Source organism: Cottoperca gobio, chromosome 16 (genome assembly GCF_900634415.1).
Source record: "Cottoperca gobio chromosome 16, fCotGob3.1, whole genome shotgun sequence".
In the NCBI taxonomy this organism is placed as follows: Eukaryota; Metazoa; Chordata; class Actinopteri; order Perciformes; family Bovichtidae; genus Cottoperca; species Cottoperca gobio.
In genome coordinates this window covers 9243721-9258803 of record NC_041370.1, presented here as the reverse complement: position 1 = coordinate 9258803, position 15083 = coordinate 9243721, and the positions used below count along the sequence as shown (strand labels likewise).

The following is a 15083-nucleotide window of genomic DNA, read 5'->3' as shown; positions in this document are numbered from 1 at the left end:
AGACATGTCCTCAGTTTGACCAATCAGAGCGCTGCAATTGGCGGCTGTAACCAATTAGCGGGAAGAAGAGGCGGGACATGGGCAGTTCTGTTTTTCAGAAGGAGAAAAAAAGTTTCCTGAAACTTAAACGATGACACGTGACCGACGGGCTGTCAGGTGATCTGAGTAATGTACAAAACGGATACCTGTCGAAATACTTCACATACCTGAGAATATGCTAGTCTCCCCCCCCCCCCCCAGTGATAAGAATAGTATCAGAAAAGTTAGATTAGATTACAATAGTATCCGAAAGTTGATGATGTTTGAATTGTGAAAGCAGTTTAAAGGTTATTCAGATATTAAGTCAAAAGGCAAAAGCCACATTTTATTTTAAATCAATAATCAAAATAAAATAAGTAAAGTCAAATAATCACTATAAAAAACAGCTTGGACAAAAGTGTAGTTACCATTTCACACAGTGAGGGACAGAAGAAAAAACATTAACTTAAAGCCTACTGTAAAATCCCGGTGAGGATGTCTTTGGATGAAGTACAGTTCGTTTTAATTCCAGCAGATGGAGGTACAAACACATTTCTTCCCTCTCGGTCCTCCCCTGCTTTATGCTCCCTTTTGATTTCTGTTGATGTTGTTGGTTTCTGTTCTGCTGGCCTGCACTTGGTAGCACTTTAATATAATCCTGTCCTGCTTTTCTGACATTACTTCTTCATGTCATCCTCTCAGCACTGTATCCATTACAGACCATAATAACAGTCTACTAAATGTTACACTTCCACCTTGAAAATGATTTACATTAAACATTTCAGTTCACTCACACAATAACACTTTTACAGCTTCATAGTTAAAAAGAAAACTAAAAGTTTACTTACCCCTGTAATTTGGAGCCATGTCAGTTTGATGTTTATTTTACTCTTTGCCTTACTCTCTTATTCATGTTATATCATAGTTTTTTCAAATTTAATTTGTTGTGTTCAATCAATACAGTTTTCACAATTTCACAATTTCTCCCAGTGAAAACTTTGCCTGCCATCAACCTTTATGGAAAGGTGTTTAACTCACTTCATATGCATTTACAGGGTGTCTCTTAATCTCTCTCCCACACACACACAAACATACACATTTGACATGTAGTCCATTTATTACAACATGTTCTGCCTACGTACTACATATGAAATTGGCAGTAGTGAGAACAAAAGAAAATACAGGCATTGTGAGTAAAACACAGTGTAGTGGAGTATTACTAACTGCTAGGCTGATTGAATAGCAACATCTAAGTATAAAAACACTACAAGTCAAATGTATTCATAATTTTACCAAAGTAGCCTAGAAGTAAAGTAAATAAAGTATAAATAAAGTATTCATCAGGCAGCAGAATGACCACATTCAGAGTATTATACTGTAGTACTACTGCTGGGTAGTTTAATCTATAATAATGCAACAAATGATGCACAACAACACATATAAACTGTTCATGATTAGATTAAGGATAAATGGAAGACCATGAATAAACCTAAAAAAAGATCAGAATTAATTTTCCAATGGGTACAAAAAAAATAGAAATTACAATTTGAATAACAAATACATTAGTCAGCTATAATACTTGCCACCTTTAGTCACATAGTGAAAACTAGTTACGAAGCAGGCAGATAGTTCTGAACTTTGTGCAGATTCGTCTTCGATTTCTCTTATATGTTGTCAATAAATCTTCTTTAGACTGTGACTTTTTTAATTACCCTCTCACTCTCTACAAGAACTTCCTTTCCGTCCTCTCTCTCCGCTCTTTTCATTTCTCTCTTCTTCTTCGTCAGGAGGTAAAACACCACCACACTTCCCACCACCACGAAACTGATGGCCAGAACCACAAATCCCAGTCCCAGTAAGTGAGACATTCTTCCTTCAGACCGGTTCAGTTGGTCCCACACCCCGACCGCCACACAACTGAAGCCGATCAGAGTTCCCCAAAAACCAAAGGCCAGCATGCAGGATCCACAAGACAGCTCAACACCCCCGGTCACCACTGTGATGCCCGCCACCGAGACGACCCCTCCTGGTAAGGTCACTGTGTCAGATTTGGGGTCGTAGGTGACGGTAGAAGTGACATTGGATAAAGTTGAAGGATCAAGCGTTTCCATCTTGGTTGTCATGGTTGGTTTCAATTCCTTTGTCAGACGGCCCAAAGCTTCTTCTTCTTCTTCTTTCTTACTCCTACCACATGACACATAGTCAGGTAAAAAAAACCTTAACATCTAGTTTCCCCTTTTTATTTCCCCTTATGTACTTTGAAGCTATGTGGTTTACACCCAGTGAAATATTTAAAACATGTTATTTTACTTGTCTTGTGCATCAAGTTTCACAAAAAATACAACCTTATGTATTCGGTACTTTTGGGAATTTGAGGTGACATTTATTTTCTCAGAACCAACCCAGATTGGAGACGGCAGGAAAAGTGCAATAAGCCTTACTCTCTTCAACAACAAGTCTAGCATTGTAAAATCATGTTATGCAAACAAAATGAAAACTAAACTCTGGATTGAAATCAAGTTGACTATAGATGCATATCTTTAGTTTTTAATCAGTTGAGTACGACATAATATGAAAGAGTAGGACCCTTTCTTACACCAGAATTTTAAATGTATTGCTAAGTAACTGCAAAACAAGACACTATGTTAATATTTATAACTTTAGAACAACTAAAATGTTGTATTTATATAACAAGTACAGCATTGCTTACCTCAGTGTTGAATCAGGAGCTCAGATGTCAGTGGAAATTGTGTTTAGTGAAGGTCCTTTAAATTCATAAATAAATTGTTTTTGTCCATGAATGTGAGTTTTAGTGAAAGCCTAAAACTCCAGCCGACTTTCTCTCGGGACAATGGGTGTAGAAATGTGAGCCGGGGGCCCCAAGTGCTGTTACCTTTATCATATACGTCACAACCTGAGGCCTCACAAGATGGTGGACACAATTGTCAAGATTGTTGTCACCGTTTGTTTGTTCCTCTCTTTCCTTGTGTTCAGAAGGAAGCTCTTGTCCGTCATTAAGCATCATTATAACCCATTACCAGATATTTATCTAAGAGCAACTCCCTTCCTCTTTTCCTCTCTTTCTTAAGATTTGAGTTGTGTCCCACCAAGGCCTTGTTTGGGCTGAGAGTAGATTTTCCTTTTTAAAAACATTTTCCTGTTCACTGGTAGTGGACTGGTCGTCACTGGTAGCGATGTGCATATTATTTCATCATTTCTTTTACTTCTAAAACATTGAGACGAGGATTACATTAATTAACCTGGTAAATAGCTTGAACTGTGATTGTGATTTAATGAGATTGAGAGTTTTCTACTGTTTTGGAGAAAAATGTTGAAAAGTCATGTTGCTATCTGGGCGTTCATTTGGGGAAATAACCCATAATAAACGCAAAAGAAGAAACATTTAAATAGCTTTACTTTTAAGTGCAAGAAGTGCGTGAATGGTTGTGCCTGACCTGTTGACAATGATTTTCAGTATATATGTCAGTGCTGACGTTAAGGTGGCTCGCAGGTCGATGGTGTAACACAGGTGAAGCTTGATACCGCCAGTTAATTGGTTATAATGTTACCTCGCCAACTGGGATGTTGCCAGTGGCAAGTCATTGGCCTAATTGCAGATATTTCTAGATGTGTTTACTTTTACAGCCAATAAACTTCCACCTGTCACTGCACTATTTTCAATGTGTATTTTACATCCCTGCCTGCATATCCTATTTATTGTTGCAAAACAATGTAATAGCTGGTATTAATAATTAATCTTCTTTGTTAAAAAAGTGTCAATATTGTGCTTTGACGCCATAGATTGTGCTCAGACATCCACATTGTATGAATCCTCACCTTCACCACAAGTAGAAAAACATTTTAAAAGTGACCACAAATCCTTGCTTGCTCCAGCTCTAGCAATTAGTCGAGCCTAGGGTACAGGTCAGGTGTCAGAGAGTGACCGGGTAATTCTATTGGCCATGCACTCACGGGATGATGGTGGTGGTAATTGGCTAAGGGTTGGATTGGGTGGGACGTGGCGGGTCAGAAGTAATCCAATAGATGGACTCACTGGGCATATTTATGGAGCAAAGAAAATCCTTCTGAAAAAATAAGACATGAATGATAATATTACATAGTGTACATAATGCTTTCATCTTTCCAAATACACACCCTCGTGCAAATTTGTAACACATAATCTGCCATATGCCCCCCTTCCATGCTGGGTTATTCTATAATAGCAGTTAAGACAATCAAGATGATAGTCTCAGTCTGACAAACATAAATCAGACTGATAAATGTGTCCGTGACGCCTCCTATAGGGAGATGGCTGTTGACAATAAAGATGGAGACCATATACAGAGAAAGGACTGGGACTGTATTACAAGGGATTGGGTAGAAACGTTCAAACCAGTGAAAATGAAGAGGAGGTAATGACTGTGAATGTTTGTGTCAGCCAGTACTTAAAACACGACGCATTTAGTGCATGAAAAAATATACTTTGTGCAGGCTAAAAAAAGTTACAGCCATTGCAGAGTAAGTAAATACCAACAAAACCTTTAAACCTGCAGCCCATTAAAACACAGCCAGCTTAGTGAGGGTGGAGGACATCGTTGCTCATGTGGGACAGAGGTCATGTACAGAGAAGGCCGTAAGTAAAGATGATGTGAGGGGCGCAGGTGGGATTGAAGGTAGAGGGGAGTTAAACTGACTGGACATATGGCAGTCTGGAATTAGGTTTTGATGGCCAACTAAACCCATTGTAGGGCCACGACTGAAATCGCAGACATACTGCACAAACCCACCTGGAGCCATGTTAACAGGGAGTCCCTGAGTCTACTAATGTTCTAAATCAGTGTAAAAAAAAAGTAATTTTGTAGCATTCAAACACTTCATGAAAGGGCTGTAAGTAAAGTGAAATGCATTAAACCATTATAATAATTAATTGATTAATATCAAGTTATTAAGTGAGATTATTAACTTCTTGTACACACAAGGCATAACTCTGTCACATAGGCGCACTGTAGATCTTTCTAGACTAGCAGACCCAATAGAGAAAAGTAGGCTCAGCCACCTTAAATCCGGCATTAACAGAATTAACCCTGTTGTCCATGGTAGGCGTGCGTTTCCCCCTGCCCTCCTTATCTCTCACTGTCTTCCTGTCAAGACACACACTCAATTCTCCAGCCTTCATCTGCCTAAACAACACACAGGTAAGCTTTCCCCTACATGTTTGACCATCCTCACAATGTGATTTATTGATATCAATAAGTGAGCAGTTATAACAAATTGTGGACTGTACCATATGTGTTCATCTTTTTTTCCCACTTGCATTATTCTCTTCCATCAACAGGAGAAGCCAAGCCAGTGAACAAATATTTTGAACGAGAAGTTCAGGTGGCACAGAAGAAGAAAGCTCAGGTGGCAAACACGTGCCATTGAGTCGGTCAGAATTGACACTGAAAAAAAAGTACCATGGGAAATACAACTAGTAGCGCATTATCAAAGGAGATCCTGCAGGACCTGAAGCTCACCACCAAATTCACTGAACATGAGATCAGCCAGTGGTACGAGAACTTTCAGACGCAGTGCCCGACGGGACGCATAACACCAGAAGAGTTTGAGCAGATCTACACCCGCTTCTTCCCCGACAGCGATGCCAAGAGCTACGCACGACATGTGTTTCGCTCCTTTGACACCAACGACGATGGCACTTTGGACTTCAAGGAGTACATCATCGCACTGCACATGACCTCCACTGGGAAGACGACCCGAAAGCTGGAGTGGGCCTTCTCGCTGTTTGATGTGGACAAGAACGGATACATCAACAAGACAGAAGTGACGGAGATCTGCCAGGTGAGGGGCGTAAATACAGTGAGATAAAGAGGAAAGGATCACAGATGTTAATTGTGGTTCTAGTATTACAAAAAGCAATTAAACATGATATTTCTACAGTGAGATGATGTAGCTCATTCATTTCCAACTTACTTTAGGAGAGTAGTATCAAACTATGTGGGCGAAGAGTGCTAAAGATGGAAAAGGTATTTCATTATACCATAATGTTCACCTTCATTGCTGCTACAAACAGAAATGTAAGCTCTTCTGTTGCTCATAGTCTTCAGGGAAATGTTTTATTATAAATTGTCAGCTACAACAGAAAGACAGAATAAGAGGATTACTTGACATCATACAATCCAATAATTCTGTAGTTTATACTACTTTTAAAATTTATATTGTTGAATTTTCTTGACATTGCTATGCCAATGAGGTGCTAATCTAACTATGGTCATTTGTTTAAAGAATTATTTTGACCGCATCATGTTGTCAGGGTTTCTTGGTACTTTGCCCACTCACTTTGAGGTCCATGTCAAACGAGAATGTAGGTCTCAGTACTAATTTTCCAGCCTAATTAGACCGTCTATTTGAGCCTGATAATCTCTGTGATTATGTAAGCGGTCCTATTCTTAAACATGACTACTCTTGTATTGCTTTTTCTATAGAGGTACTGCTCATCGTCCCCGAGACTAATCCATGTTTCTTTGATTCAGGAGGCCGCCACTTTGACCGTTAGATTTACTTACGCTTATTACTAAACACTAGTTGTTGGCTATTGCTTTCATTTAATCAAAAGTCAGTCCTATGAAGGTTGTAAAGTTTCTTACCCTCTGTTTTTAAAAACAAATGATATACTATTGTAAGAGGTTTAGACAGATCAGCTGAGTATCCATCTGGCATTGTAATGGGATTGAATTCCTGGCCAACTGGCCTGAGTACATGTTCATCACGTTTACAACCACTGCACAAAATAGCTCCATTTTAAAGCCACACTGCCAAATGTTCAACAACATGCAACAGAATTAGACTCTGTTGAGAGGTAGGCATGAAACAAATATGCACAGAAACTAGCATTATTATCACAGAAGAATAATCCAGTGATATCGGTTTTCTTTTGTGGGTTTGAATTGGGAAACAAGCGAGTGAAGAAGGCAGGACTATAGTCAATAGTTGAACATAATCTATCTACTGTGAAAATCAATGTATTCATAAAACACAATCAAAGGGGTAACGTATTTGTGTGATTGTGGATGTAAAGGCCTCCGAATTTCAAATATCGGGGGAAAGAAATCACCCAGAATTGCCCCCATTAATTATTTATTATCTACCCTGTTTGAGGGTATCCACATTTGTATGAGACTGCTGACCGGTAACTGCTTGTCATCTATGAGCTCACAGTGTGAACTATACAGAGCACAATATCAGAGGGGCAAAATGGAGGGACAGCACAGGGAGAAAAGAGATGACATCTTGGTGTTTGGCCTGTGGCCTGAGTCTTGGCACTAATCCATGTTAATCTAGGTGTCTTAAATGTGGGAGATGAGTGCTTCCTCTCTAAGTGGGACACACACTTAAACGCCTGAACCTAAAGTGCACAGTCATTTAGTTATTTACAAGCTGCTGGTTTCTAAGTGGCGTAATCCAGATTCACTATCGCTGAGAAATGACACACGGGCCTGAATGTGTGGCCGTGGGCTCTTTGGTTATTAATTTATTCATCTTAATTCAAGTGAAAGTCTACATGTAAAATTATGACGGTCAAGCCCTCCAGTATTGCTATCGTAGCTGCATTTGGTTGGCAAATCAGTTGTCGTGTGGGGATTGCAGGCTACATTTAGTGTAAGATTTAATTGTAGGCTACTTGACTTGGTTGTATTTAGCCAAATTGCGCAGAGTATACAATGACTAATGACAGTAATCAGGATCTAGACATAAGAAAAAACTTGGCCTGTAGCTTTTCTCTAAATGTCAAGTTGTTTTGCATCAGACGCTCTATAAACCACAAGACACTAATTAACTTGAGCTTACTCACTTGTCCAGCAGGCTACATGCTTCTTGGCTTGCACACTTTTGCTTTATGTGCTGTGTTGACGTTCCATACATTATTTGTGTGAGAGAAATGATGCAACATTATCACCAATCTTTTACCCAACCCCCCCTCTCAGGCCATATTTAAGCTGATCCCCAAGGAGGAGCAGTGCAAGCTACAAGACGATGAGAACACACCCGAGAAGAGAGCCAACAAGCTGTGGTCTTACTTCGAAAAGAAAGACAACGGTAAAGAAAATAACACACGTGTCTATGCATTGTGCCTCCGTGGTGCATGAGAGGTCATTGTGTTCTTATCACTGCGTATTTATGTTAGAAAGAGATAAAGTCAGCGTAAGCTCTTACTACCTTTCCTCAGCAACTGTTCTTACATCCGCTACTGAAGATTACGTTTTACAGCTGTTTGGCTTAACAATAATACAAGCAATGCGTCCACCTGGGAGCCCCCCAGTTACAGCATCATATGTGGCATGTAAGCTGTATTATGCCTCATATCATGAAGCCTTAATTGACCCACTGCATTGCATGCGACTGTCATACAAGCATATCCACAGGAGATAAGAGCATATTTCTTAGATAACTTAGATACTATTTAACGTTTCTTCTTGCTTTCTTTCACAGAGCGACTGGCTGAAGGAGAGTTCATCAAGGGAGTGACTGAAAATGAGAATGCAATGCGTCTTATCCACTATGAAGAAATGAAAGAATAAAGTCATTCCTATTGCATCCCTTCTCATTAGACTCTTTTAAACTTATTTTCTTCCCACTCAACCCCTCTGTGTAAATACTCTTCTCTGCAGTGTCTTGGTTGCAACTAACTTTTCAGTAAGTTTTGTTTGTTTCATATTGTATTACTGAAGTTTGTCAATGAATTTATATAACAAATAGAGGCTGAAAGAGGCCTATTAGGACATAGTGTTTAAAATGTGTGTACAGATATAAAAATAATAATAATGGTTATAACCGTTATATAAGTATCACACCTGATTGTTAGCTCATTAGTTTTTTTTTTACAGAACTGGAAATGTCTTAATAGAAGTCGTAGCTCTCACGTATATTCACTGTGCAATAAATTACAGGTTTTTCTCATAAATCTGTGCTTTGAAAATCTATTTATTTCTCTCTCCCAGGAAACAATGAATTCTTCTATGACCTAGAAACATACTGCATAATATATAATGCTTGTAAGTTTTCAATTTCGTTGATCCCAGACAGTATATCCAGGAGTAAACCACATGTAAAACCTACAAACATTTAAGCTCAATTTTGGTAAATTTATTTAGAATTCTTTGCCTGTATAATTTCACATTCAACACAATCATTTCCCTGAAAGTGTGACGTGTTCACGGTGCAGATTTTGTGCGTGGGTGTGTGTGTGTGTGTGTGTGTGTGTGTGTGTGTGTGTCCAGCCTGCGTTTCTTTCCAACTTTCATTTGACCTCCAACAACCCGCTCCCCCCTCCACCTCTCCATCCCTTCACATGCTTTCCATCTCTCCTCACTCTATTCCTCCTTCTTTCCATCCAACTCGGGATTACTGGTTTACACATAATCTTCTGTTCAACATCAGAGAGCAGACTTTTCAAAATCTCTGTAATCTTTCTATCACTATGTGTCTATCGTATGGGTTTGTCTGTGTGTCTGCAGAGAAATTGTGTCTGTTGTATCCTCTGGTATATGTGCATTGCATCAAGAGATAAACGAGAATATATTGTATATTTACTCTAAAGGACAGGCTGATCTGTTCAATAGCAGGACACATCCGTCCCGTCTATGCAGTGAAATGATAATTATGATAACCTGATACATTGTGTGTTAATATATAAACAATAAAATGATATAAACATTTATATGCCTTTAAATATAGAGACATACATTTACTTTCCTTCCATGAGGCACTGAGAAATACCCAGAAACATGCAGCCTTGCATGCCAGTGTGATAATACATTTTAGTCTTTACAGTTTGATATGCATTGATTTCAATGGCCTTCAATCGCAAAAAAAGTGCATTTCACTGAAAGTCAAAGTGGAAGAATAGAAAAACAGGATGTGTTTGCTCACATTGATCCCTCTCCAGCACGATGACAGGATCTTTCCTTGTCCAGTTTTTTTTCAACCCTTTTTTAAGTTGATAGATATAAAAGATCCCCTAACAAGGTGAATCCACTCGGTCCATGGCATCGTCCATCTCATCCATCTCTCTCTCACAGTCTTCACACCCCTCCGGCCCACAGCCTCCAACTAAAACCAGCGTTGGTACATCCCCATTTCCCACTCCGACCACGCTGCCATTCGGGGCCCACGCTACGTCGATCATACCGTCTGGACACTGCAACAGGCCGCTGACAGAGTAGAGCCCGCCTCCTGGAACCACCTCATCGTAGGAAGGAGCATGAGTGGCGGCTCTTGCTTCCTCCAAACGGAGCCTCTGTCTGCGACGGAGCTCGATGATGGTCTTTGTGTAGGAGTTGAGTGTGACCACCGCGGCCCCCATACAGCAACTGAAGGACACCCAGGCAAGACTGAGAACAGATGAGATTTAGGATCATTAGAGAGAGAAGAGAAACATCTCATCATAGCCTGTAAATAACAACTATTTATAGGTACATGCTTTAATAATACAGGCTTATATGCTGTCTCTAAAGAGCAGCCACCTACGCAAAAGACCAGCCGTAGTCCCAGGACTGAGGCCTCCAGTCTTTGGGGCCCACGATGACTGTCATCTGAAACACTGTGGTGAACATCATATGGGCCACCATCCCAAGAAGACCTACATGGGGGGTGAAACAAACAAAAACCAGACCGAATAAAGAAATATGAGCATGTAAATAGAGAATGATATATGGAGAAGGAAGTGATTATAAAGTTAATGAACGAAAAGCAGAAATGTAAAATTGAAGGATACACTGAATCTCACCTGACAACACAGTACAGATAGCTGCATAGGCATTGATTTTTAGCGAGTGCATCTCTTTATGGGAACACAAGACTTCCAGCCACATCAGTAGGAAGCCCATCCCCAGCAGACCGATGTACGTAAACTCTGAAATAACAGACAGCCAGAGGACACCTGCAACATTTGAAAATACATACACAATTGACACACACGCATGCAATAGAGAAAGAAAAATATAAAAAAGGTAAAAACAATAATTCAATGTTTTTTATATTTCAGCTGATGCACAACTCACCTTGTGTTTCTCCAGGTGTTAACTCTATAAAGCTTCGACATTTCTCCCCTACAAACCAGATTTACAGATATAAACAAGATGAAGACATTGCTCTTTGAGTTCAAATGAAAAGATTTTGCGGAGAGCTGTGTCTGAAAAGAACCTATGGAAATGTAATAAAACTATTCTAGTATCCGAGTATTCAAATATTGTGACCAGGTGTGCTTGGTCTCACCGTCGTTGTGTTTCTCGCAGCTTTCCCAGAAACCAGTGTGGAAGTATCTAAAAGCAAACTTGTCTTCTCCCGTCTCCCAGATGTACTGAACTGCGTTGGCCAACTGCCTCTGTCTGATCTTGGCCAGCTCGTCCCTCCTGGCTGGAGACAGTGTGCGGTTGTACGGGTTCTGAGTGGGACTCTCTGCGTGACAGCACAAGAGGATGACAATGAGAAGAGCGTGTTTTAGGTACATTTGTGTACCTGCTTATTCCTATGTGGGATAATGGAGTTGGTGGCACTGGGTGGATCATCTCTTCACAGCTCTTTGAGACACCAACACGTTCACACTCACACACATTTGTGGGGAAATCTGTATTCTCCAAACCCTAACCCAACATTCAGCAATATCATGCAAACATGACAACATCGAAGACCTGCGAGGTAACCAGCATCAACAACTGATCCAATACAGCACACACAGGACACACACAGATACACAGAAGTGCAAACTGCAAACGCAATCATGCCTCAGAAATATCTAATAGGTTCTTTGACGCAATATTTTCCATTGTCAAAAACGTAACGCCATAATGCCAGAGAAGACACACTATGCGTGCAGCGATGTGTTGATGGAAAATTGGAAAAAGTATGTACTTTAGAAAGAGAGACACAAAACAGTGACCGCTTAACAAGTCTGTTCATCACACTGTGGTCTCAAAGATAACATGGCCGTGTTTTTGAGTCACATGCAGGCCTGTCAGCCCGCACCTTGTCATCCCACATGTGTGTTAGTAAAGCCACTGTAAAGGTAGACATTTCTGTACAAGTACATAAAGGACATGTAGATGATTCCTTCGTGCAGTAAAAGCTGTTAATCTCATTGTGAATTAATCATATTTGTTGAGAAAACCCGGCAGCAGGCAGTGCGCTCTCCCCCATGGTCCAATAAACCGTCGGGATCTGTCCTCACACCCCGCAGATTAATGCTACACCATAATTAAGTTCACTGTGGGACTAAGGTATGTGCAAAAAGAGATTTAAAAACATCAAACCAAGGACAATCCCTTGGGGAGGATTATTTTGAGGTATTGGTTGTTGTTATGCAGTGACAAGGTGCAAAGATCAAGAAATTCAATAATGGTGTAATCACATTCAACAGTTAAGGCCAATATTTTGGTAGAGTCAATGTCAGAAAGCTGCATTTAATATTATCAGCACATTTAGGAAGACTTATGAGATAATACACAATAACAAACCGACCACATGCAGAGACAATAATCTAATAAACCTTTGCACATTTCTGCAACAATACTTCCACTTTTAAAACTGCACAGTTCTTTCACTTTTAATTCAGATACACTGTGCAGATCTTTTTCACAGTATTTGTCATATTCTTATTGTATTTCGTTTTTTGCATATTCATATTTCTCGTACACATTTTTTGATTTTATAATATTTCTATATCTGCTCTTATTTTACATTTACATTTTTGCATTAGAAAGATCTTTCAATCACATCTCACCTAGGTTGGTCAGTGTACTTGATCTGCTGTACACTTGATAAGAGTCTGCAGAAGAAGATTGTGAGATGTGAAAGCTCCAGAAAATCCTTGTAAGTAGACCTCGAGTCTGGATTGTTTTGTCAAATGATTGCTCAGATGTTTTAGAAGTATATAAATGATACAACTATCTGATTATCATTGGAAATTACACAGTCATGTTTCTCTAAGAATCTTAAAGTGATGATGCATTATCCTGCAAAGTGTATCCGTCAGAAGGTTACGTGTGGCGATGACGAGCGGTACCTGCTCAGTAGCAATGTTTCAACATTCAAATTATGCCTGACTAATGCAAACGCCTAATACCATGTAAACTACACCTGACTGCTGACGTCAGGTCAGATGAACCCATGAACTTGAGTTTGCGAAATGCCGGTAAACACGTTGCAACAGATATCGGGATTAAGTGACCAGGCAACCTTTTGTAGTACTCTTCTGCTTTAGGCCAGCTCAAAGCTTAATGTTCTGAAACACTCCTATTCACCAGTGTGGAGCGGAACAAAGTGTTGAACTCAAGTACTAAACTGGAGTCAATATTTCACTTTATACTTCTACATCCCCCCCATGTCCAAGGGAGATGTTGTATTTGTTGTCCCACTAAATGTATTTGACAGCTTTATTTACTGCTGCGTAGTATTCTTACACTGTGGTATCACTTCTTCTTGTGCCACTGCTGTTAACGTAACATCTGTTGTTACGTGCATACTTGTTGCTTCCTTGGCAGCTAGACAAATCCTAAATCCTTTGTTGGTAGAGTTACACCTCAAAGATTTATGCAACATAGCTGTTTATGAAATGCTAAGCTCTGTGTGACACCATTACTTTTCAAAGTGTTTGTGCTCATTAAAGTTCAGTTTAATAGAACATCTGCACCCTGCCTGCATACTTAGATGCTCTGTTGAGACTAAAATCATTGTCAAAATCAAGAGTTGTTTGCATAAATAGGAAGGTGCTCCTCAAAAAGTGGATATTAAAAAACATTTATATACACAAACATACCTGTAACAATAAAAGAGCAAACCAAGTTACAGTATACCTAAAAGAAACAATAGGGAGAAACAATAAAGCAATAGGAAGCAAGCAAAGCTGGAGAAGTGAAAGACAGTGTGACACTTACCTGTGGTGTAAGGCTCGCTGTTGTTCTGACCACAGTTCTTCATTTTGACGGGCGACAGGCAGAGGGGCTTGACCACCTTGTGGGTGCCCTCACACCAGTAAGAGGTGCAGAGAGCCAGGATGGAGAGGGCCAGAGCCAGAGTGGTCAAGGTCAGGGAGAGCAGGGAGCGAGAGCGACGGGACATTCGCTCCAGCATGGCCACACAGGTGAATGGGGAGGCAGGGCGAGGCCAGAGAGAGAGAGGGAGGGGGGAGAAAGTAAGGCAAAGAGGAGGGAGATGCTGCAGGTGGAAATAGGACAAACAGAACAGAGGGTATAACTGCAGTCACAGATGGAGCAGGACAGATGTTTTGGGGTGGTTTAAAGAGGTGGTGAGCTGCCAGGTTTAAATGGAAAGCAAAAAAGAAATGTGATGTAACAAAAGATGACCGAACGCATCTGACAAAGAGATACTTTAAAGTCAGGGTGATTAAAAGAGAGGAAGCTAAAGAGAGCGAAAGATAAGATTCTCTGAAGTTGATACACGTGGGAAAGGACAGATGGAGCGGGAAAAATGAACAAGAGGGGATTTAAGTGGACGAAAGTCACTCTAGGAAAAATGCAAGGACAAAACAGTATGCTGGCCAGACAGCTTTAACGTGATATCCTGCTATTGATCTCTGTGGTGAGGGATATGGCCATACAGCCCCCACACTTAATAGATCAATGTGACTGTACCAAAAACACTAGGATTTATCATTAAAAGTTTTATATCTAAAGAGGACATGGGTCATACTTAAACCCAATCCATCTCTTAGCAAACAAATAAAATAAGTAATGTTTAAATGGATCACACAAAAGCTAAAACCAGGGTTTCCAAATGGTGACATCTAACTTTGTTGAATGTCAGTAAGAGTCATAAAACTGCCTGAGGTCACATACGTCCTTCAGCTGTGTTTATAAGGAGGGGTTATGGAAGAATATGTAATGTGTGCAATCCTGTGACCCCGGCTAATATCTTCCTGCCTCCTGATTAACACACTCAGGCCTGACCCTGCCGCTCATTGTGAACGCCACCGCTGGACCCCTAAGTGGAAGACGAGACAGAGGGGAGCAAAAACAAGAGATTACTTTTTTTGGATGAAATTATGGATGAAG

At 40.2% G+C, this 15083-nt stretch overlaps 2 protein-coding genes across 2 annotated transcripts; one reads left to right on the top strand and one right to left on the bottom strand.

Moving 5' to 3' along the window:
- Window positions 1–5190: 5190 nt before the first annotated feature.
- On the top strand, window positions 5191–8768 carry rcvrn2 (recoverin 2). Its single transcript, XM_029451989.1, has 4 exons — window positions 5191–5213; window positions 5354–5856; window positions 8001–8112; window positions 8506–8768. The coding sequence occupies exons 2-4, from the start codon at window positions 5476–5478 to the stop codon at window positions 8592–8594; spliced, it is 582 nt and encodes a 193-aa protein (XP_029307849.1). The 5' UTR covers window positions 5191–5213; window positions 5354–5475; the 3' UTR covers window positions 8595–8768.
- A 1189-nt stretch (window positions 8769–9957) lies between these two features.
- On the bottom strand, window positions 9958–14142 carry LOC115021564 (germ cell-specific gene 1-like protein). The gene is made up of 6 exons (XM_029452079.1): window positions 13947–14142; window positions 11290–11472; window positions 11076–11123; window positions 10802–10954; window positions 10543–10654; window positions 9958–10406 (listed from the first exon to the last, which is right to left on the bottom strand). The coding sequence occupies exons 1-6, from the start codon at window positions 14140–14142 to the stop codon at window positions 10034–10036; spliced, it is 1065 nt and encodes a 354-aa protein (XP_029307939.1). The 3' UTR covers window positions 9958–10033.
- Window positions 14143–15083: the final 941 nt, after the last annotated feature.

What these genes read in the sequence shown, in the direction of transcription:
- rcvrn2 (XM_029451989.1), top strand. Translation starts at nt 5,476, where the DNA reads ATGGGAAATACAACTAGTAGCGCATTATCAAAGGAGATCCTGCAGGAC. An exon ending in AAGTGACGGAGATCTGCCAG is followed by an intron (nt 5,857 to 8,000) that starts GTGAGGGGCGTA and finishes CCCCCCTCTCAG; the next exon opens with GCCATATTTAAGCTGATCCC. An exon ending in CTTCGAAAAGAAAGACAACG is followed by an intron (nt 8,113 to 8,505) that starts GTAAAGAAAATA and finishes TTTCTTTCACAG; the next exon opens with AGCGACTGGCTGAAGGAGAG.
- LOC115021564 (XM_029452079.1), bottom strand. Translation starts at nt 14,142, where the DNA reads ATGCTGGAGCGAATGTCCCGTCGCTCTCGCTCCCTGCTCTCCCTGACC. An exon ending in CTGCGAGAAACACAACGACG is followed by an intron (nt 11,124 to 11,289) that starts GTGAGACCAAGC and finishes TCTGGTTTGTAG; the next exon opens with GGGAGAAATGTCGAAGCTTT. An exon ending in GACTACGGCTGGTCTTTTGC is followed by an intron (nt 10,407 to 10,542) that starts GTAGGTGGCTGC and finishes ATCTGTTCTCAG; the next exon opens with TCTTGCCTGGGTGTCCTTCA.